This window comes from Crocuta crocuta, unplaced genomic scaffold (assembly GCF_008692635.1).
Source record: "Crocuta crocuta isolate KB4526 unplaced genomic scaffold, BGI_CrCroc_1.0 scaffold72, whole genome shotgun sequence".
Classification (NCBI taxonomy): domain Eukaryota; kingdom Metazoa; phylum Chordata; class Mammalia; order Carnivora; family Hyaenidae; genus Crocuta; species Crocuta crocuta.
Window position 1 is genome coordinate 9,882,318 of NW_027529427.1, and position 22,875 is coordinate 9,905,192.

Below are 22,875 nucleotides of genomic sequence, written 5' to 3' on the forward strand. Positions count from 1 at the left end.
AGCCTGGAGACTGTTTCAGATTCTGCATCTCCCTCTCTCTCTGACCCTCCCCTGCTCATGCTGTCTCTCTCTCAGAAATGAATTAAGAAACATTAAAATTTTTTAAAAAATAAAAAAATAAAATGGTTGATTCAGGGATACCTGGGTGGCTCAGTTAGTTGAGTGTCCAACTCTTTATTTTGGCTCAGGTCATGATGCCAGGGTTGTGGGATCAAGCCCTGTGTCAGGCTCTGTGCTCTGTGTGAAGCCTGTTTAAGGAGTATACAGGTGCACAGCTGTGGGGGCTAGCTGTAGATGAACCCAGGGGCACAGGGCAGAGACAGTAGTTGGGGCCATATGTGGGCCCACAAGCAGTTGTGTGGGCCTGGTTTTCATAGTGCACTCCTGTGACTGCAAAAGCTTGCCCCTGGAATGTGTACGGCAGTGGAGGTTGGTGATGGGATTCAGGCTGGTTGTGTATAGGTTGCACAGATACAGAGGTTAATTGTAGACAAGCCCAGAGATGCAGGCAAGTGGTAAGTATCAAGGTTCAATCCAGGCTCACAAGCAGCTTGGGAGGTCTTAGCTGTTGGCAAGCAATCATGTGGCTGTAGGGGCTCACTCCGGGTGTGCACATGGCAGTGGAGAATGGTGACAGGATTCAGACTGGCAGGTGTAGGTGCACAGCCACAGGGTCTAGCTGCAAGTGTGTAAGGGGTAGTGGGGGTCAGCAATCAGGATGTAGGCTGGCACTTTGTATGTGTGCAGCCACAGAGGCCAGGGATGTCTGCTGTTGTGATTTTCTGAGCACTGGTAGGAGGAGGGGAAGGTAGTGGAGAGGGACTCTGGTAATGGTGCCTACAAACAAAAACCTGTGGGGTGAAACCTCAGTCGTGAAATCTGCAGGGTATCTATGATAGTTGTGCTGGCCATTAGTTTTTTTCAGTGGTAGAAGTTAATGGGGTCCTTAGTGGGGTGGGTCCCTGGGAACCGTGGTGGCTCCTGTTACATGGATGACACTAGCACTCACTTCCCTTATTCCTTGTTCCTAGACATTCATAGACATCTCAGCTTTACTGGTCTCCAGGTGGGATGAAACCAAACTAGGTCCTTCATCAAGTGCCCTGAAAGGGCAGGGAAGTTGGTCACTCAGCTCTCCTTTTCCTGATGAGAGGAGCTCTTTTGAGCTGGGGAGTTCCCTTTTGACACTAGGCAATGTGCCTGGAGGGTGGGATGATATAGGCAAAATGAAGCTCTTCTTCCTATCCTTTTTGTGTGCTTGTCCTCAAGTTTTCTGTTCCATTGTATTGCTGAAGATTTTTTTCTTCCTGTTGCTGAAGTTTTTCTCTCTCTCTCTCTTCCTTCCTTTCTTCCTTCCTTCTTTCCTTCCTTCCTTCCTTTCTTCCTTCCTTCCTTCCTTCCTTCCTTCCTTCGAGATAGAGAAAAAGTGAAAAGGGGCATGGATGAGATAGGGAGAGGAGCAGAGGGAGACAGACGGACAGACTCTTAGGCAGGCCCCATGCTCAGTGCAGAGCCTGACTTGGGGCTGGATCCCACACCCCTGCGATCATGACCTGAGCTGAAATCAAGAGTCAGACAATCAACCAACTAAGCCACCCAGGAGTGGTGATGTCATCGTGGTGATGTCACTGAATCCTAATGCTTTTTTTTCCCAAAATTTTATTTAAATTTTAACTAGTTAACATATAGTGTAATGTTTTCAAGAGTTGAATTTAGTGATTCATCATTACATACAACACCCAGTGTTCATCATAAAAAGTACCTCTTTCAATAAGAAAGAATGAAATCTGGCCATTTGTAGAAACATGGATGGAACTTGAGGGTGTTATGCTGAACAAAATAAGTCAGGCAGAGAAGGACAGNAGCGCCCTCCTTAATGCCCATAACTCATCCAGCCCATCCCCCGCCTCCCTCCATCAACTCTCAGTTTGTTCTCTGTCTTTAAGAGTCTGTTATGGTTTGTTTCCTTCTGTCTTTCCCCCCACTCCCATATTCTCATCTGTTTTGTTTCTTAAATTCTACTGTGAGTGAAATCATATGGTATTTGTCTTCTCTCTGACTGACTTATTTCACTTAGCATAATACTCTCTGGCTCCATCCACCTCATTGCAAATAGCAAGATTTCATTCTTTTTGATGACTGAGTAATAGTCCATTGTATGTGTATACTACATCTTTTTTATCCATCCATCAGGCGATGGCCACTTGGGTTCTTTCCATAGTTTAGCTATTGTTGATAATGCTGTTATAAATATCAGGGTGCATGTCCCCCTTTAAATCTGTATTTTTTGTATCCTTTGGGTAAATAACCTAGTAGTGCCATTGCGGGATCATAGAGTAGTTCTATTTTTAATTTTTTAAATGCTTATTTATTTTGATAGAAAGAGTATTTGTAGGGGAGGGGCAGAGAGAGAGGAGGACAGAGAGGATCCAAAGTGGGATCTGTGCTGACAGGAGCAAGCCTGACGCAGAGCTAGAATCATTAACGATGAGATCATAATCTGAGCTGAAGTTCATGATCAACTGACTCACCCACCCATGTGCCCCTATTTTAAATTTTTTGAGGGACTTCCATGCTGTTTTCCAGAGTGGCTGCACCAGTTTGCATTTCCACCAACAGTGCAAAAGTGTTCCCCTTTTTCTACATCCTCACCAACCCCTGTTGTTTCCTGTGTTGTTAATTTTAGCCATTCCGACAGGTGTGATGTGATATCTCATTGTGTTATTTTTCTTTTGAGAGAGAGAGAGAGCTGGGGGGAGTAGCAGAGGGAGAGAATTTTAAGCCGACTCTATGCTCAATGCAGAGCCCAACCCAGGACTTGATCCCATAACCCTAAGATCATGACCTGAACCGAAATCAAGAGTTGGATGCTCAGGTGACTGAGGACCCAGGTGCCCCTCATCATGGTTTTGATTTGTATTTCCCTGATGATGAGTGATGTTGAGCATCTTTTCATGTGTCTGTTAGCCATCTGGTGTTCTACTTTGGAAAAGTATCTATTCATGTCTTCTGCCCATTTCTTCACTGGATTATTTGTTTTTGGGGTGTTGAGTTTGATAAGTTCTGGATACTAACCCTTTATCAGATGTGTCATTTGCAAATATCTTCTGTTCCATAGGCTGCCTTTTAGTTTTGTTGATTGTTTCCTTGGCTGTGCAGAAGCTTTTTATCTTGATGAAGTACTGATAGTTCATTTTGCTGGTAAGAAGTTATGACAAGGCCAAATGGGTTGCTGATTGTGTTCTTTAGGATTTTGATAATTTCCTGTCTCACAATTGGGTTTTTCATCCATTTTGAATTTATTTTTGTGTATGGTGTAAGAAAGTGTTCTAGTTTCATTCTTTTGCATGTCACCGTCCAGTTTTCCCAACACCATTTGCTGAAGAGCCTGTCTTTTTTCCATTGGATATTCTTTCCTACTTTGTTGAAGATTAGTTGACCATATAGCTGTGGGTCCATTTTTGGATTTTTTTTCTCCATTGATTTATGTGTCTGTTTTTGTGCCAGTACCATACTGTCTTGATGAATACAGCTTTGTGGTTTGAAGTCTGGAATGGTGATGCCTTCAGCTTTTCTTTTCTTTTACATTTGCTTCCATGTACTTTTTAATTTCTTCTTTAATTTCGTGGTTGATTCTTCCATTCTTTAGTAAGATGTTCTTTAACCTCCGTCTATTTGTGTCTTTTGAAATTTTTTCTTGTGGTTGACCTCAAGTTTCATAGCATTGTAGTTTGATAATATTCATGGTATGATCTCAGTCTTTTTGTACCTGTTGAGGGCTGATTTGTAACCCAGGAGGTGATCTATTCTGGAAAATGCTCCATGTGCACTCAAGAAGAAGGTGTATTTTGCTGCCTTAGGATGAAGTGTTCTGAATATATCTATAAAGTCCATCCAGTGTGCCATTCAAAGCCATTGTTTCTGTGTTGATTTTTTCCTTTGACGATCTGTCCATTGCTATACATGGAGTGTTAAACTCCCTTACTGTTATTGTATTAACAATGAGTTTCTTTATATTTGTTGTTAACTTTTATTTTTTAATTTTTTCTTTCTTTTAATAGTTTATTGTCAAGTTGGTTTCCATATAACACACCGTGCTTATCCCCACAAGTGCCCTCCTCCGTGCCCATCACCCCCCTTCCCCTCTCCCCCACCTCCATCAGCTCTCAGTTTGTTCTCAGCATTCAAGAGTGTCTCCTGGTTTGCCTCCCTCCCTCTCCCCAACTATTTTTCCCCTTCTCTTCCCCCATGGTCCTCTGTTAAGTTCCTCCTAATCCACCTATACATGCAAACATATAGTATTTGTCCTTCTCTACCTGACTTATTTTGCTCAGCATAACACCCTCTAGTTCCATCCATGTTGCTTCAAATGGCCAGATTTCATTCTATCTCATTGCCATGTAGTATTCCATTGTAGAGATAAACCACATCTGGTTTATCCATTTGTCAGTTGATGAACACTTAGGCTTTTTCCATGTTTTGTCTGTTGTTGAGAGTGCTGCTATGAACATTGGGGTACATGTGCTCCTATGCATCAACATTTCTGTATCCCTTGGGTAAATTCCTAGCAGTGCTGTTGCTGGGTCATAGGGGAGTTCTATTGTTAGTTTCCTGAGGACCCTCCACACTGTTTTCCAGAGGGGCTGCGCCAGTTTACATTGCCACCAACAGTGTAGTATGGTGCCTGTTTTCCACATCCTTGCCAGCATCTAGAGTCTCCTGATTTGTTCATTTTAGCCATTCTGACCGGCGTGAGGTGGTATCTCAGTGTGGTTTTGATTTGTATTTTCCTGATGATGAGTGACGTTGAGCGTCGTTTCATGTGTCTGTTGGCCATCTGGATGTCCTGTTTGGAGAAGTGTCTGTTCATGTCTTCCGCCCATTTCTTCACTGGATTGTTTGTTTTTCGGGTGTGGAGTTTGTTGAGTTCCTTATAGATTTTGGATACTAGCCCTTTATCTGATATGTCATTTGCAACTATCTTTTCCCATTCTGTTGGTTGCCTATTAGTTTTCTGGATTGTTTCCTTTGCCCTGCAGAAACTTTTTATCTTGATGAGGTTTCAATAGTTCATTTTTGCTCTTGATTCCCTTGTCTTTAGGGATGTGTCAAGTAAGAAATTGTTGTGGTTGAGGTCAAGGAGGTTGTTTCCTGCTTTCTCCACTAGGATTTTGATGGTTTCCTGTCTCACATTCAGATCTTTTATCCATTTTGAGTTTATGTTTGTGTATGGTGTGAGAAAATGATCTAGTTTCATTCTTCTGCATGCTGTTGTCCAGTTCTCCTAGTCCCACCCATTAAAGAGGCTGTCTTTTTTCCATTGGATACTCTTTCCCGCTTTGTCAAAGATTAGTTGGCCAAACATTTGTGGGTCCAATTCTAGGTTCCCTATTCTATTCCATTGGTCTATGTGTCTGTTTTTATGCCAATACCATACTGTCTTGATGATGGCAGCTTTGTAGTAGAGGCTAAAGTCTGGGATGGTGATGCCTCCCGTGTTGGTTTTCTTCTTCAGTATTACTTTGGCTATTCGGGGTCTTTTGTGGTTCCATACAAATTTTAGGATAGTTTGTTCTAGGTTTGAGAAGAATGCTGGTGCAATTTTGATTGGGATTGCATTGAATGTGTAGATTGCTTTGGGTAGTAATGACATTTTAACAATATTTATTCTTCCAACACATGAGCATGGAATGTTTTTCCATTTCTTTGTGTCTTCTTCAATTTCCTACATAAGCTTTCATCATACAGATCTCTTATATCTGTGGTTAGGTCTATTCCTAGGTATTTTATGGTTTTTTGTGCAGTTATGAATGAGATCAGTTTCTTGATTTCTCTTTCTGTTGCTTCATTGTTGGTGTATAAAAATGCAACCTAGGAACTACCTTTTCTTTGCATATTGGCAGACATCTATCCTTTTGTAAAATAGTACTCAGTATGTTTTTCATATTCTTTGACTTCCTAGGTTTCTTTTGAACAAGAGAAATTCATTTATATATGTACACAATATTTTTAGTCTTACATTTACTTATATAACATATGGAGAATTTGGTACTTAATTCCTGTCTCCTCTTAGCCAGCATCATCTAACATTGAGGTGATCCTTTCCTTTCGTGTTCTCCTAGATACCTTTGGGGAAGACTGGGTCAGATATGAGTATTAGAAAACTGCTAAGTTTCTGGGGAATGAAAAAGAAAGTAAATAAAGGTACAGAGAAATGAGTGACCATTAGAGTCTAATTAAGGTATTGGCTTGGCTTGGAAATAGGAGAGAATGCACTATTGAATATTGGTTTTATCTGGCTGGGTCCCCCAGTAGAGGTCAGTAGGTGTGGGTGGCCAGTTAGAGGAAGGGAAACTGCTCTGATGAAGTCGGACTGGATTTTAAGTTTTAAGAGGAGTTCTCAAAAAGAAATAACAAGATTATTTTTTACTCTTTTTTTTTTTAATGTTTTATTTATTTCTAGGAGAGAGAGAGAGAGACAGCGTGAGCAGGGGAGGGTCAGAGAGAGAGGGAGTCACAGACTGAAACAGGCTCCAGGCTCTGAGCTGGCAGTCAGCACAGAGCCCGATGCGGGGCTCGAACCCACGAACCGCGAGATCATGACCTAAGTGAAAGTCGGACGCTTAACCGACTAAGCCACCCAGGCGCCCCTATTTTTTACTCTTAATACCTAACATTGAGTGTAAATTTAGCCTGAAAAGCTGGGGTGGAAGGAGTGAAGGCTAGGAGAGGACAAAGTGGTGAGTGTTCATGTGTATCTACGTATCTAGGGCATAAGAGCATGGGAAATGTCGTTGGTGACCTTACTGATCAAGCTGTTACTTTCCTCTTTGGCCAGTGTTTGTTCAGCATGATGCTGCTCAACTCTACCTCACAATATGGAACCTAATTAAGGACCAAATCACAGATGTGGACTTGGTAAGATGCTAGAACTAAAGAACTCCGAAGTTTAAGATGCTGCTCATTTAGCTCATTCAGCTATCATTAATATAATGTATAGAGAGGATTAAAAGAGAAAATTTACATAAATTCTTATGAGAATAAAGCATTGAGGAAATTAGACCTGGAAAAAAATTTTAAAATAAATTAATAAATGTTACTATGCTCACTGAAAGCATTGGATACAGCATTGGATTTCAAATACTTTTTAAGTTAAAGAATCTATTGAATGTGATTTAAGTGTCATATTCCTGAGATAGGGGATGGTATTATTTTTTTCTTTCTGATATTACATTGCCTTCCAAGTAAGTATGCTTGACAACTATTTGCTTAAAAACGAAATGACTGTATAAACTCATACAACTTTTCCAAAGTTCACTTGATTTTTTTTGAAAACTCACCATAAAGGTATCATCATTTTTCTGCCAAAAAAATACTTATCACAATTCCATAATATTACTACTGTTATTATTTGCACCTTTTGAAGAGCAAAGAGGATCATTGGCTGCCATTTCTGGAGCTTCTGTCTGGTAGCTACAGTTTCTGGAAATTGATCTCACCTGTTTATGGCTTTGTGCCCTTCTTTCCTTTCACCTCCTCTCTCTTGCAGGTAGAGAGGCTGCAGGCCCTTTATACAATCCGAATGAAGGAGTCCTCGGTTTGCCTTGAGTGTACAATGGAAAGAAGGAGAAATAGTAGCATGCTGACCCTCCCCCTTCCTCTTGTTGATATGGACTCAAAGCCCCTGAAAACCCTGGTGAGGAATTCCTCTTGATGAATTTGCTGTTCTCATACACCCAATGCTACTAGTGTGCCCTTGCTTCTTTAATCCACCTTTAGCCTTTTTCAAAATACAATTTATTGTCAAATTGATTTCCATACAACAGCCAGTGCTCATCCCAACATGTGCTCTCCTCAATGTCCATCATCCACTTTTCCATCTCCCCCACCCCCATCAACCGACAGTTTGTTCTCATTATTTGAGAGTCTCTTATGGTTTGCCTACATCTTCTTGATCCATTCATCAGTTGATGGATATTTAGGGTCTTCCCATGATTTGGCTATTGTTGAAAGTGCTGCTATGAACATTGAGGTACTTTCCTAGGAGTGGTATTGCTGAGTCATAGGGGAGTTCTATTGTTAATTTGTTTGAGGAACCTCCACAGTGTTTTCCAGAGGGGCTGCACCAGTTTACATTCCCNTTTATTGGAAAATACGGGTTTAGAGTCATTGTGTTCTATGTAGGTTTCATGCTTGTAGTGATGTCTCTGGTACTTTATGTTCCTTGCAACATTTCCTTCATAGAACCCCCTTATGATCTCTTTTAGGGCTGGTTTAGTGGTGATGAATTCTTTAAATTTTTGTTTGTTTGGGAAAACCTTTATCTCTCCCTCTATTCTGAATGATAAGCTTGCTAGATAAAGGATTCTCAGCTGCATATTTTTCCTGTTCATCACATTGAAGATTTCTGCCATTCTTTTCTGGCTTGCCAAGTTTCAGTAGATAGGTCTGCTACTATCATTATATGTCTACCTTTGTATTTTAAGGCCAATTTTATCCCTAGCTGCTTTCAGAATTTTTTTCTTTATCCTTGTATTTTGCCAGTTTCACTCTGATATGTCATGCAGAAGATTGATTCAAGTTACGTCTGAGGAGTGTTCTCTCTGTCTTTTGAATTTCAATGTCTGTTTCCTTCCCCAGGTTGGGAATGTTCCCAGCTATGATTTGTTCAAGTACCACTTCAGTCCCTTTCTCTCTCTCTTCTTCTTATGGAATTCCTATGATATGGATAGTGTTCCATTTGATTGTATCACTTAATTCCCTAATTCTCCTTTTGTGCTCCTGGGTTATTTTATCTCTTTTTTTCTCAACTCCCTCATTTTCCGTAATTTTATCTTCTAATTTTCCTATTATCCTCTCTGCCTCTTCAATCAGCACGGTGGCCACCTCCATTTTATTTTGCACCTCATTTGTAGCATTTTTAAATTCATCATGACTATTTTTAAGATCCTTGATATCTGCAGAAATAGAGTCTCTGCTGTCTTCTGTGCTTTTTTCAAGCCCAGAAATTAATTTAATGACTATTATTCTAAATTCTTGCTCAGTTATGCTGCTTATATCTGTTTTTATCTATTCTTCAGCTGTCACTTCTTCCTGGAATTTCTTTTGATGAGATTTCTTCTGTTTCATCGTTTTGGCTAGTTTTCTGTCCCTTGTAGTTTTAGCTTGTTATGTGCTCTGCACCTATGAGTGCTGCTGTACTAAAGGGAGCTCATATGCTGTCCAAGGCCTGGCTCTTGGAGAGTGTTATTTGCTTTCTGTTTTTGTAACTTTGGTTATTTTATTTCCCTACTTGGTGTGATGTTTTGGATCAAACCACCAGGTGTGGTTTGGTTTGTTCTTTGAAGTGGTCCTGGAAGGGAAAACAAATAGACAAACAGGAAACAAAAATATGCAAATGTACAAATAAAACAAACAAGCAAACAAATAGAAACAAAACCCCAATAACAAAAAACAATCTAAAAGCAAAAAGCCCAAAACACCAGCTACAAGTAAAGATAGGGTGGAGGCGGTGCTGACAGAAGAACATATACAGAAAGAGAGAAAAGACAGGGGTGGGGAATAAGGACAGGCAGAGAGACTAAAAGGCTTAATCCAGAGAGAGATAAAGGAGAATAAGGAAGGAGGTGAGGAAAAAGAAATGAAGATAAAGTTACCCACAGATACTATATGGCCTGATTAATCCAGTGAGAAAGAAAGGAAAGAGGGAGGTATAGACCATGCATCAAGAGAATCAATTAAATCTGTCTGTTTAAGCAAACCACTAACCAGAGTAACCAGCTTAGAGGATGGAGGAAACAAGTAGAAAAGGGAGAATATATCTAAATAACAAGAATTGACCTAGAATTAATCCAGGCTGTGCCGCTTTATGGGTCCGGAGGGGGCAATCTGGTTCTACAGCCTCTCTCCAACTCTAGTAGATGAGCAGCTCTCAACATGGGCGGGGGGCGTAGGGTGAGGCGTGGTATATGTTGGGACCCACCTCCACTGTGGGCCCTGCAAGACTGATCCCTGAGGCCCACCTTAGTAGTTGTGGGGAGAAAAATGGCCACCCCCTCAGTCCCTTCTTCACAGACCAGGTGTGCCAAATCACTCCTTTGTATCCATTCTTGCTGTGCCGTGAGCACAGATGAGGGAACTGTCTTGCTCCACCGTCTCCTGTGTCCCATGCTTAGCTGGGTTTTAAACTCCCACTTCATGCGCACTAATGTTGCTGCCTGAAATGTAATCCTGCGGCTGTGCTGCAGCACCTAAGGGGAAGAGACTGGATTCTCCTTCTGCAGCCTGTGCTCCTGGTCTACCACTGAACCCAGAGGTGATTCCCCTCCTCCCCTGGTGTGCAAACAGGGCAGCCAAACCCAGTCTGAAGTAAGCCCTGCAGTTAGAGATGGGATCCCTCTCCTCCCTGGTTGGAGGGTTTTTTTCTCTTGTCCAGATACAGTCCTATGCGTCCGCAGCCATTCTTTGTCTTCCCTTTGTCTCTCTGCAGAGGGGATCCCTCCCCTCTGTGCTTTTGTGGCCTGTTTTATCTCCTCCAGTTCTCAATCATGCACCTATGGAGCCATCTAGTTTCCCGTTTTCTTCCTGGTAGACTCTGTCTCTTTTCCCCCCAGACTCTTGGGGTTCAAAGTCCTTTGGTTTCAGCACTTCTTTGTTTGAGAGACATGGGAAGTACAGATCCCCCTACTTCTCTGACATATCAGCTCTGTCATCCCACCTTTGGCTTTTAAAAAAAATAATTTTGATGTGCCTGGATGGCTCAGTTGGTTGAACTTCTGACTTCGGCTCAGGTCATGATCTCATGGTTCATGGGTTCAAGCCCTGCGTCGGGCTTTGTGCTGACAACTCAGAGCCTGGAGCCTGCTTCAGATTCTGTGTCTTCTTCTCTCTCTGCCCCTCCCTTGCTTGCACTCTGTTTCTCTCTCTCTCAAAAATAAACATTAAAAATTAAAAAAAAAATTTCTATTTCCTTTGCACAGTTCTAAGTTCTCCTTTGATTTGGTGAAAAAACCCTTTCTACCATTTACTTCCTTTCCCCACGATGCTACCTTAACAAGTGCTCCCTCCTGTTTTTCCTTCCAATCAGTAGGTACTTTTGGAGACCCTGCCACATGCACCACACTGGCTCAGATGGTAAGGGGAACAAGGAGAGAACCAGAAGGAAAGCTTAAATCCTCATCTGTAGGGTGAGGGGTTATACTGTATATGGTAAATACCAACTCTCCTTTTTCTTTGTTCCCCTGGGACAGGAGGATGCCCTTCGCTGTTTCTTCCAACCAAGGGAGTTATCAGGCAAAAGCAAATGCTTCTGTGAGAACTGTGGGAAGAAGACTTGTGGGAAACAGGTACTTGCTCCCTAAAACCAGAAGCTTCCCTACTCTGGGTGTATTTCCTGATGGAGGCCTGTGATACTTGAGGGAGGGAATCCATATCCAGCTAGTATCTGGGATCTGAGGCTTCTGATTATCAGAGGCCCATCACTGAGAGAAGCAGAGTCTTTTAAAAGATAAGAGGAGAAGATCTAAGAGAAGCATGCAGAGTTCCCCCCACAGGGTTAGACTAGCTCTCTAGAGCAGAATGTAGTTCTCATGGGCTCTGGTTCCTGTGCAGAACCCTAGGGCTGCTCATGGCTTCTGTGGAAGAGCTCAACAGATTCAGCAAATGGGGGCTCTTAACTCTGTATTATAGTGTTCTGATCTCTCTTGGGAAGAATATACCATCAGCTCTGGTATTTCTCTGAATCTACCCATTTCAAGTACCTTAGGACTTCATCTCCACAGTAATTTTGTTTTTTCAGGTCCTGAAGCTGACCCATTTGCCCCAGACCTTAACAATCCACCTCTTGCGGTTCTCCATCAGAAATTCACAGACAGAAAAAATCTGCCACTCACTCTATTTCCCCCAGAGTTTGGATTTAAGTCAGATCCTTCTGATTGATGAAGACCTCTGCAACTCTGAGGAACAGGTGAGAAGCTCCTCACTTCCTTTCTATTCTCCCTGTCTTCAGACCCCTTGTCTGCGTGATTTTTGTCTCTCCTCTCCAAGGTCCTTGAAGTCACCCACTCAACAGAGATGACATTTTTGGGTATCTCATCTGTGTCATTGTATCATCTCAGAAATCATGGTCTCTGCTGGCCATGCTTGTGGTACACAAAGGGAAGGAAGCTCATCGGCAGCTACTTGATGTGAACATATTATACATTCAAGAAATACCCTTACTTTTTAAAATAGTATTTTAATGATGTGTGTTCCTGAATAACAATGATAGGTTGTTACTACCATACTACTCTCAAGAGCATTTGCTGTTTATAGTTGCTTTTCTTTTAAGAATCCAAAGACTTTAGGGGTGCCTGGGTGGCACAGTTAGTTAAGCTTCCGACTCCTGATCTCGGCTCAGGTCATGATCTCACGGTTTGTGAGTTCGAGCCCCGTGTTGGGCTCTGTACTGATATTCCAGAACCTGCTTGGTATTCTGTCTCTTCTTCTCTCTGACCCTCCCCTGCTTGTGCTCTTTCTTTCTCAAAATAAATAAATTAAAAAAAATTTTTTTTAATCCAAAGACTTATTTCTGACTATTGGGCTTTGTTCATGTACCTCACAGCACTGAGAGAGAGAAGGAACCTGTAGTTCCCCTTCTACTTAAATATGGTATATAATACATATACATAAGTAAACACAACATCTTGGAATCTAAATATAGTATCAACATAACTTTCTTCCTGAAACAGTTTATGCCTAATTTGAGGATAGTAATAAGAGAGCCAGTTCATTTGGGTCAAATTTAATCAAAGTAAAGTTGAATTCAGTTGTCCTGAGCTGATAATGTATTTGGAAAGTCTGAGAAAAAGATATGACATAAATATTTTTTCTTACTTTTGAAATGTTACATTTAGTAAATTATATGTATATATATATTAAAACTTTATATATATATACATATACATGTATATGTATATATATTAAAACTTTTAATATATATATACATATACATGTATATGTATATATATAAAAAACTTTATATATATATACATATACATGTATATGTATACACACATACATACACATATATGTATATATATATTCCATAAAATATATAAAATATATCCTTTATATATCATTTTATGGACTGTTTTGTTCACTATTCATATTCTAGAACCCTGGTATTATAAAAATTGAGGCTTGATAATAGCTGCTATGTAACATGATTTCTTTGCCTATTTAGTGCATATACATTTCATAAGATTATCATTTTCTGTCCTTTGAGTTTTCCTTTATTTCTATTTGTGCACTGTGAAGTATATCTTAATGAAATAATATCTTAAAATTTTATTCCACTTAAAAAGACATTGTTATGGAAAATCTTGAATATATAGCAAAGTAATGGGGAGTTATACAATGAATCTCCATGCCTTTCAAGCAGCTTAAAAGTTATCAAAACTCATGGCCAATCTTGCTTTACCATCTTTATCCTCTTCTTTCTCCAACCTTCTACTGGATTATTTTGAAGCACGTCCCAGACACCATGCCACTTCATTTAAAGTGTTTCATTATGTCGTTCTAAAGAATAAAAGAAAAGTTTGGGGTCACAAATGTAGACTTAGGGAACTCAGCGACTCCATAAAGCGTAATAACATTGGTATCATAGGAATCCCAGAAGAGAGGGGGAAAAAGGCAGATGGAGAAAGGAGCTAGAAAAAAATTCCTGGCTTGGAGTAAGCAGCTCCAGCTTCCACTGGGGCTGCTGTGTTCCTCACTGAAGTCTATTAGTGCTGATGGGCAGGGCGAAAATGGTGTTGCCCTGCTCTCTACTTCTTGGAGTGGCAAGTTTGTGCCCACCACTGCCCAGGAAGCCCTCACAGAAGAGCGAACAATCTCCCTTCTTGTGTCCCTGGCTTCTGTCAGATTCCTGTCTTCACACTGTGTCAGAGCAAAAAGCCGGCACCAAGGTTATCTGCCCCCAGTAGGTGTCCCTGTCCCTGTGCTAATGAATGGAGCAGCATATTTGGGCCCACCAACTTTGTGTTCTGCCAGAGATGCCATGCAATCTCTCCCAAATGCACTCCAAGAAGAACCGCCTGTCCCAGCGACCCAGGAGATCCTCAAACAATGCTTTCTGTTCCTAGGCCTCTGGAGGACCACTGTGCCCACCAGGCAGAGCCTAGCAGTGGTGCAGACTTCTAAAACTTCAGACTTTGAGTTCCACTCTTTGTAAAAACCTGCAATAATCAGCCGCTCTAGTTTCCTAGTTAGTGGTTTTAGGGAAGGTGTTTCTCTTGTGCAAGCCCCTATGCACTGCTTTCTCTCTCTCTGATCTCTTCAAGATCAAGGCTTCCCCTGTCCACAGCACCCGCAGTTCTTTTATCCCTGGAATCACATCTCTGCAGCTTGTACCTTTCACGATGTAGCTTCCTTTTTCCCTCTAGTTGTGCAGTTCATTCTCTCAGCATTCAGTTGATTTATTGGGTATTTGCAGTGATTGGGTATTTATCTAGCTGTTTTTGAGGGCTGAGGCAAGCATAGGGATCCCCTACTGCTCCACCATCAACTCAAGTGTATCTATTCATCTATTGATGAACACTTGGGCTGCTTCCATATATTGGCTAATATAAATAATGCTGCTATAAACATAGGGTGCGTGTATCCCTTTAAATTAGTGTTTTGTATTTTTTTGGTAAATACCCAGTAGTATTATTACTGGATCATAGGGTAGTTTCACTTTTTACTTTGTGGGGAAAACTCCATACTGTTTTCCACAGTGGCTGCACCAGTTTTCACTCCCACCAACAGTGCATCTCATAATATCCTAATGTCACTAATGCCTAGTCAATATTTAGATTTCTGTGACCCATAAATTGGTTTGTTCGAACCTAGATACCAACAAAGTCTACACTTGCATTTGCATAAGTTTCATTCTTTCCTCTTCCTTTTCCCTCCTTCCCTCTCCTGCTCCCTGCCTTTCTTTCTCCTTTTAGGTTAGGTTTCTTTTTTATTTTTTATGAAATATTTTTAATGTTTATTTTTGAGAAAGAGAGTGCCAACGGGAGATGAACAGAGAGAGAGGGAGTCACAGAATCCAAAGAAGGCTCAGAGCTCTGAACTGTCAGCACAGAGCCTGATGTGAGGCTCAGACTCACTGATTGAAACATGATCTGAGCTAAACTCAGACACTTAACCAACTGAGCTATCCAGGTGCCCCTAGGTTAGGTTTCTTTTAAATTTCTTTCCCCTCTTGGGACTCAATGAGGGAAATGTTGCAAGGAACACAAGGTACCAGAGACACGTCCACAAGCATGAATCCTACAGAGAATACAGTGACTCTAAATCCATATTTTTCAATAATAACACTGAATGTAAATAGACTAAATGCTCCAATCAAAAGACATAGGGTAGCAGAATGCATAAAAAACAAAATCCATCTATTTTCAGTCTATAAGAAACTCTTTTTAGACCTGAGAACACCTTCAGATTGAAAGTAAGGGGGTGAGGAAATATTTATCGTGCTACTGGAAGTCAAAAGATGGCTGGAGTAGCTATACTTATATCAGACAAACTGGACTTTAAAGTAAAGGCAGTAATAAGGGATGAAGAAGGGCAATATGTAAAAACTACAGGGTNACTTATCCCTTCACAATTGCACAAACAAACATAAAATATCTAGGAATAAACCTTACCAAAGATTTAAGAGATCTGTATGATGAAAACTATGGAAAGTTATGAAGGAAATTGAAGAAGACACAAAGAAATGGAAAAACATTCCATGCTCATGGTTAGGAAGAATAAATATTGTTAAAATGTCATTACTAACCAAAGCAATCTACACATTCAATGCAATCACAATCAAAATTGCACCAGCATTCTTCTCAAAGCTAGAACAAACTATCCTAAAATTTGTATGGTACCACAAAAGACCCTGAATAGCCAAAGTAATATTGAAGAAGAAAACCAAAACGAGAGGCATCACAATCCCAGACTTTAGCCTCTACTACAAAGTTGTCATTATTAAGACAGTGTGGTATTGGCCCAAAAACAGACACATAGACCAATGGAATAGAATTAAGAACTCAGAATTGGACCCAAAAGTGTACAGCCAACTAATCTTTGACAAAGCAGGAAGGAGTATCCCATGGAAAAAAGACAGATGATGTTGAGAGAACTGGACAGCAACATACAGAAGAATGAAACTAGATCATTTTCTCACACAATACACAAAAATAAACTCAAAATGGGTGAAGGACCTGAATGTGAGACAGGAAACCATCAAAACCCTAGAGAAGAAATCAGGAAACAACCTCCTTGACCTCAACCGCAGCAGTTTCTTACTTGATACATCCCCAAAGGCAAGGGAATCAAAATGAACTATTGGAATGAACTATTCGAACCTCATCAAGATAAAAAGCTTCTGCACGGAAAGGAAACGATAAATAAAACGAATAGGCAACTGTCGGAATGGGGAAAGATAGCTGTAAATGACATATCAGATAAAGGGCTAGTATCCAAAATCTATAAGGAACTCACCAAACTCCACACCTGAAAAAAAAAATCCAGTGAAGAAATGGGCAGAAGACATGAACACACTTCTCCAAAGAGGACATCCAGATGGCCAACAGACACATGAAACGATGCTCAGCATCCCTCCTCAACAGGGAAATACAAATCAAAACCACACTGAGATACCACCTCATGCCAGTCAGAGTGGCTAAAATGAGCAAATCAGAGGACTCTAGATGCTGGCGAGGATGTGGAGAAATGGGCACCCTCCTACACTTTGGTGGGAATGTAAACTGGTGCAGCCCCTCTGGAAAACAGTGTGGAGGTTCCTCAAAAAATTAACAGTAGAACTTCCCTATGACCCAGCAGTAGCACTGGTAGGAATTTACCCAAGGGATGCAGGGGTGCTAATGCCTAGGGGCACATGTACCCCAGTGTTCATAGCAGCACTCTCAACAATAGCCAAAACATGGAAAGAGCCTAAGTGTTCATCAACTGATGAATGGATCTAGATGTCGTTTATCTATACCATGGAATACTACATGGCAATGAGAAACAATGAAATCTGGCCATTTGTAGCAACATGGATTTCCATCAATGTTGAGGGCGTTATGCTGAACGAAATAAGTCAGGCAGAGGACAGATACCATATGTTTGCACGTATAGGTGGATTAGGAGGAACTTAACAGAAGACCATGGGGGAATAGAAGGGGAAAAATAGTGGGGGAGCGGGAGGGAGGCAAACCATGAGAGACTCTTTAATACTGAGAATAAACTGAGGGTTGATGGGGGTTGGGGGAGAGGGAAGGGTGGTGATGGGCATGGAGAAGGGCACTTGTCAGAATGAGCCCTGGGTGTTATATGGAAACTAATTTGACAAACAACTATTTAAGAAAAAAATAAGTTTCTTTCTCCTCATTTTCTTGTTCTTGCATTTCATTTGGTGAAGTTTTTAAAAAATAAATATCCAGAGTTTTCTGGTTGTTGTTATTTAACATGTTCCTTTATCCTTTGTATTTCTTGTAAACAATTGGAGCTAGATATTGCCCTGCATTTAAAAAATCTAGCATAAATTCCCAAATGAAAATAGAGAATAATTTGAGCTCTCCCTTTTGGGTGACTTAACTGCACTTGCACTACCCTCACTCCTATTTTCCTCATTGATAATTTTCAAAGTCTCAGGTTAGGGATATTATTTGACTATGTTAAGATAAAAGAAAAAGGTATATATGACTAATGTTGAGATCCTCCTCTCAGTCAGTCAAAACTCCATCTCTTCCACCACTATTCCCTTTTTAAATTTTTTAAAAATGTTTTTATTAAGAGAGAGACAGAGCATGAGTGGGGGAGGGGCAGAGGGAGGAGACATAGATTCTGAAGCAGGCTCCAGGCTTTGAGCTGTCAGTATAGAACCCAACGTGGGGCCTGAACTCGTGAACCACGAGATCATGACCTGAGCCAAAGTCGGACACCCAACCAACTGAACTACCTAGGCATCCCTACTACTATTCCGTTTTCACAGAAAATTCTCTCTTATCTTCTGTTTCTAAGATTTTAGGGAATAAAGTGACTTAACTGCCAAATCTAATGGATACTTTTGGTCCTTCCCTTACTTTATCTTCTTGTAATATTCTGTTATTGATCCTACTCTCCTTCAAAATCTACCATAAACTTTCCTCATAGGATTTCTTACTCTATTGGTGGATCCTTTCATCCTTTTATTGAAGTAATTAGTTTTAATTTCATTTTTTCTCCTATCCATTCTTCTATTTCATCTCATTAATTCTCATGATTTTAGTAATCACCTCAAACTTAAGTCTTCCAAATTTGTAACTCCTGTCCAGGTCTTACACTTGAGCTCCAAACCAGTGAGTGTATTCACCTCCTACTGAATGTTGTCATATAATCCCCAACTTCATTATCTTCAATCCCAAACAGCTCTGTTTCACATTTAACTTTATAGTACCAATATTTTCTTAATTTCCAAGCCAGAGATGCCTCCTACTTGCCCCCTCCCCAAAATCAAATCCTTTACAAAATGTCGTTGGTTATTTATGCCTAGTTTTGCACAAATCTGCCCCCTCAACCCCATCTTTAGTCTCACTTTCTTAGTATAGCATAGGGATTAAGAGCTTAGGCTTTGAGGCCAGACAGGTCTGCGTTGGAATTCTGCCTCTTCTAGTTATAAGCTCTGACTTTTGGGTAAATTACTTTACCTCCCTGAGCTTAGATTCCACCTTTGTGAAATAGGATTTATATTACCACCCAGCTTAACATGGTTGTTATATGAATATTAAATGAAATAACACGTAAAGACTTAGCTAAATGCATAGCAAATGCCAAAGGTTAGCTAATAATTATTATGTTAAGAATGATTATTATCATTTTGGTGACTACTACTGATAATCGCTGTCTAGACTATAGCCATTTTTTTCTTGACTATTGTGGTGCCCAAAGTGACCTCATTGGCTTCTGCCTCACTTGAACTCTCATTCCATTTTTCAAACCACATTATTTCAGTATTTTTCTCAAACACAAATCTGATGATGCTCCTTGTCTGCTTAAACCCTTCTGATGGGTCTCAATCATTCTAATTCTTATTCTAAAAATTACTAAATTTTACACTTGAAACTAATATTATACTGTATGTGAACTAACTGGAATTTAAATAAAAACTTGAGGGGCTCCTGGGTGGCTCAGTCGGTTAAGCGTCGGACTTCACCTCAGGTAATGATCTCATGGTTTGTGGGTTCAAGCCCTGCGTTGGGCTCAGAGCCTGGAGACTGCTTCAGATTCTGTATCTCCCTCTCTCTCTGACCCTCTGCTGCTCACACTGTCTCTCTCTCTCTCAGAAATAAATAAAACATTTAAAAAATTAAATTAAGTTAAATTAAAATAAAATAAAAATTAAAATGAGAAAAATTAGATAAAGTTCTAGTTCTTGACTTGACTTTTGTTGCCTCATCTCTTGTGACTTCCCAGAAACCTCTCTGACTTCCATTTCCTCAGTATGCTCTGTTCTGTTATGCTGCGAAGCCTTTGCAATTTCTGAGTCCATTGAGTGTACCCACTTCCCATAACTTGTCTGCTAATCTTATTCATTGTTCAAGATCAATTCAAGTATGTCTTCTTTGGGAAGCTTTCTCAGATGATTGTTCCTTCTTCTCTTTTGGGGCAAAAGTTGGGTCTTCCCAAATTTACCTGTAAATATACCTAGTTTAAAACATAGCATTATAATTCTGGCTTGACTAATCATGAGATTCTTGAGTTCAATGACTATTTTCTAGTCCCCTTGAAGTACCAGTGCTTGGCACAGAGTGGACAGTAAAATGATGATGTAATGTTTCTTTATTCTATGGATAGAAAAGGAGGGATGATGGGTGAATAATTTTGTGCCTTATGTCCTTCCAGCTTGGAAGACAGTATGAGCTCTTTGCTGTGGTTGCCCATGTCGGGGCAGCTGACTTTGGTCATTACTGTGCTTATATCCAGAATTCTGTGGATGGAAAATGGTTCTGCTTCAACGACTCCAATGTTTGTTGGGTGAGGAACATTGTCCAAAATTTCCTCTTGTCCTGGATTAACCACTTCTAATAACTTATGAGCCCAGGACTAGATGGGTCCTTAAGGTCAGGACATATTGTGGGCCTGTTCTGTGTGTGCAAGCCCTTAAACAAGACATTTTCTTTACAAAAAAATTTTTATTCAACTATAGTTGAAACAATGTTATATTAGTTTCAGGTGTATAATATAGTGATTCAACAAGTTTATACATTATACTATGCTCACCACAAGTGTAGCTTACCTACCATCTATCATCATACAATACGATCACAGTATCATTGACTATATTCCTTATGCTATGCTTTTTATTCCTGTGACTTATTCATTACATAACTGGAAGCCCATATCCCATTCTTCTTCACCCATTTTGCCCATCTCCCACCCCTTACCCTCTGCCAACCATAAATTTGTCCTGTGTATTTATAGGTCTGATTCTGCTTAAAGTCCTTTCTTGCATGAAGTCCCTATCTGGTGTATAGCCCTGTAAGAGTCCACTGAGCTCATTGTCTAGGTTTTTGGTGTTCTAGGCTCAGTGCCCTGTAGCTTCATACTCTGTGGGAAACTTATAGAGAGCCAGAAGAGTTAAATATATGTAAGTTATAACCAAGCATAGCCAAAAATAGAGGGGCCAGGGCACTAAAAGAGTCTTCATAGACATGGCATCCTATCACTGGATGATTCAGGTCTTGGGAAGTACTAGGGAGGGGTTTGTCTTGATGAGTGATGGAGGGTAAATTGTAGCACTCTACTCGGGATGCTTAACATATGTGAGCTGGATACTTCACGTCATCTGTTTATGTACTTCCAGGTATCCTGGGAAGACATCCAGTGTACTTATGGAAATCATAACTGCCGCTGGTAAGAGAAATGTTTGAGTGATGGGAACCCAGTGAGTTTTCACAGTATGAGTTTCACAGTATGAAACTCTCATGAATTCAGCTGCCACTTATATTTGGATAGCTCCTCAGTGACTAACTGTTCAGCCTCATCTCTCAATACCCATCTTACCATACCATGCTTTTTTCACAATTTAGATTCCAACAATACTAAACTATAAGTAGCTCTCCAAACATCATATCTTCCATGGTTTTGCACATGCAGTTCCTGATCTGTTTTTCCTCTCCTAATTTATTATTGAGGCAAACTCCCACCATGCTTTAATGTCTCTGCTCATGGCTTTTCCTACTCTATAAAGGCTTCACTGATTGACCCCAGCAGATTTGTAGGGGCTTCTTGTATGCTTGATCTGCACTGTAAGCATACCTCATTTATAGCAAAGACCTCCCTGTTTTGTAATTGTTTGCATATATAACTTTCTTTTAAATTAGACCATGGACTTTTTGGGAATAAGAATCATTCCTTTTTCTTTGTCTGGTACAGTGGCTTGCATTTAGTAAATAGTTATAAATATATTTAAAAAAATCAACAACTGCAGAGGGAAAGCTAGAGGTGAAAAAAGCTAGATGAAGTTAAAGCAGAGACTTTGTAAGTTTTTTCAGTTGAGTTTCTGGGTTGCGGTGACATTGTACACCAAAGGTGATATTTGAAATTATTTCAGCTAAGTAGGACTGATCATTTGAAAAATAATGAGTTAGGTGAAATTTGTGTTTTAAATTCTCTTACAATCTTATACTTTTTAGCTTTTCTTCTGGACATCCCCCTTAGACGCCCACTCTTTGTCACCTTCTAGTTGTCAGTGATTCTCCAATTATTTATATCAGAGTTTGGCAAACTTTCTCTGTAAAGGGCCAGAGAGTAAATATTTCAGGCTTTATGGGCCATTCAGTCTCTGTTATAACCACTCAACTCTGCCCTTGTAGCACAAAAGCAGCCACAGATGACACATGAATGAATGAGTGTGGCTGTGTTCCAGTTAAATTCATTTGCAAAAACAGGGTTAGATTTGCCTTGTGGGCAGGTAGTTTGTCACCCCCTGATAGAGATGTTAACTAATAGAAGCTTAGTGGATATTTTCCCAGGTTACCCATTTTGTTCCCCTCTGAGGTGATGGATAAATGAAGACTTGATTCAACAACCAGAAACTTTTCTGATGCTTGGCTTTTCATGAGTTAATAATGTATCAGTTAACTGTGAATGTTCCATTTCTGTTATGTTGCCTTTTTTTTTTTATTTCTAGGCGGGAAACTGCATATCTTCTGGTTTACATGAAGATTGAATCCTAATGGATGTACCCTAAACTGTCAGAGGCTGACAGAGTTTCATTTTCCTTTTCTATCCCTGAATCTGCTGACTCTCAAGAGATTTTGCAGTGTGAAGGATCATTTGCAAATTGTATAGTTAAACTTTATTTATAATCAGGGTTGATTATCAAAATATTTAGCAGTAATTCTGCATGGGTCTTGATCAGTCAGAATAGATACTTCCACTGGCCAATGGCTACAGCTGGGACCTGAGTGCTCCCTGCTGTGGAAGGCATTAATCCTTTAGTTAGGAGAGTACAGGGGTCGCAGTGCTCCCATGGGAGGAGAAACCAGGCCAACAATGGTAGTGGGGTATTCAGGTGGCAAGGGGCAGTGGTAGAGAGGTATTAAACAATTTTGGAACCCATATTAGTTTAATAAAAGTCAAGTGTTTTGTAATTGTTATTCATTTGTTTGACATATATGTATTGATCACCTACTCAATAAGCTGGTGTGCTAGGCACCATAATGAATAAAGTTCTTTTTCTCCAAAGGAATTTTTAGTTTATTGAGGGGGTGATTAAAACACATAAGATACTGAGGGTTGTGCTACAGGAGTTCAAAGTAAAGTGAAATACTTCTATTTTGGGGCCATGTGATAAGCCATAAGGCTGGAAAGGAG

General features: G+C 40.2%; 1 protein-coding gene across 1 annotated transcript in view; it reads left to right on the top strand.

The window, feature by feature from the left end:
- USP18 (ubiquitin specific peptidase 18) overlaps positions 1 to 22,750 on the top strand; it is a 48,164-nt gene extending 25,414 nt beyond the window's left edge. Inside the window, exons 5-11 of the mRNA XM_077759030.1 lie at positions 6,839 to 6,918; positions 7,550 to 7,696; positions 11,250 to 11,345; positions 11,798 to 11,965; positions 19,900 to 20,031; positions 20,861 to 20,910; positions 22,190 to 22,750. Of these exons, the coding sequence (XP_077615156.1) occupies positions 6,839 to 6,918; positions 7,550 to 7,696; positions 11,250 to 11,345; positions 11,798 to 11,965; positions 19,900 to 20,031; positions 20,861 to 20,910; positions 22,190 to 22,235 (719 nt within the window). The 3' untranslated portion in view covers positions 22,236 to 22,750. The remainder of the gene's footprint in view (positions 1 to 6,838; positions 6,919 to 7,549; positions 7,697 to 11,249; positions 11,346 to 11,797; positions 11,966 to 19,899; positions 20,032 to 20,860; positions 20,911 to 22,189) is intronic.
- The last annotated feature ends 125 nt before the right edge of the window (positions 22,751 to 22,875 follow it).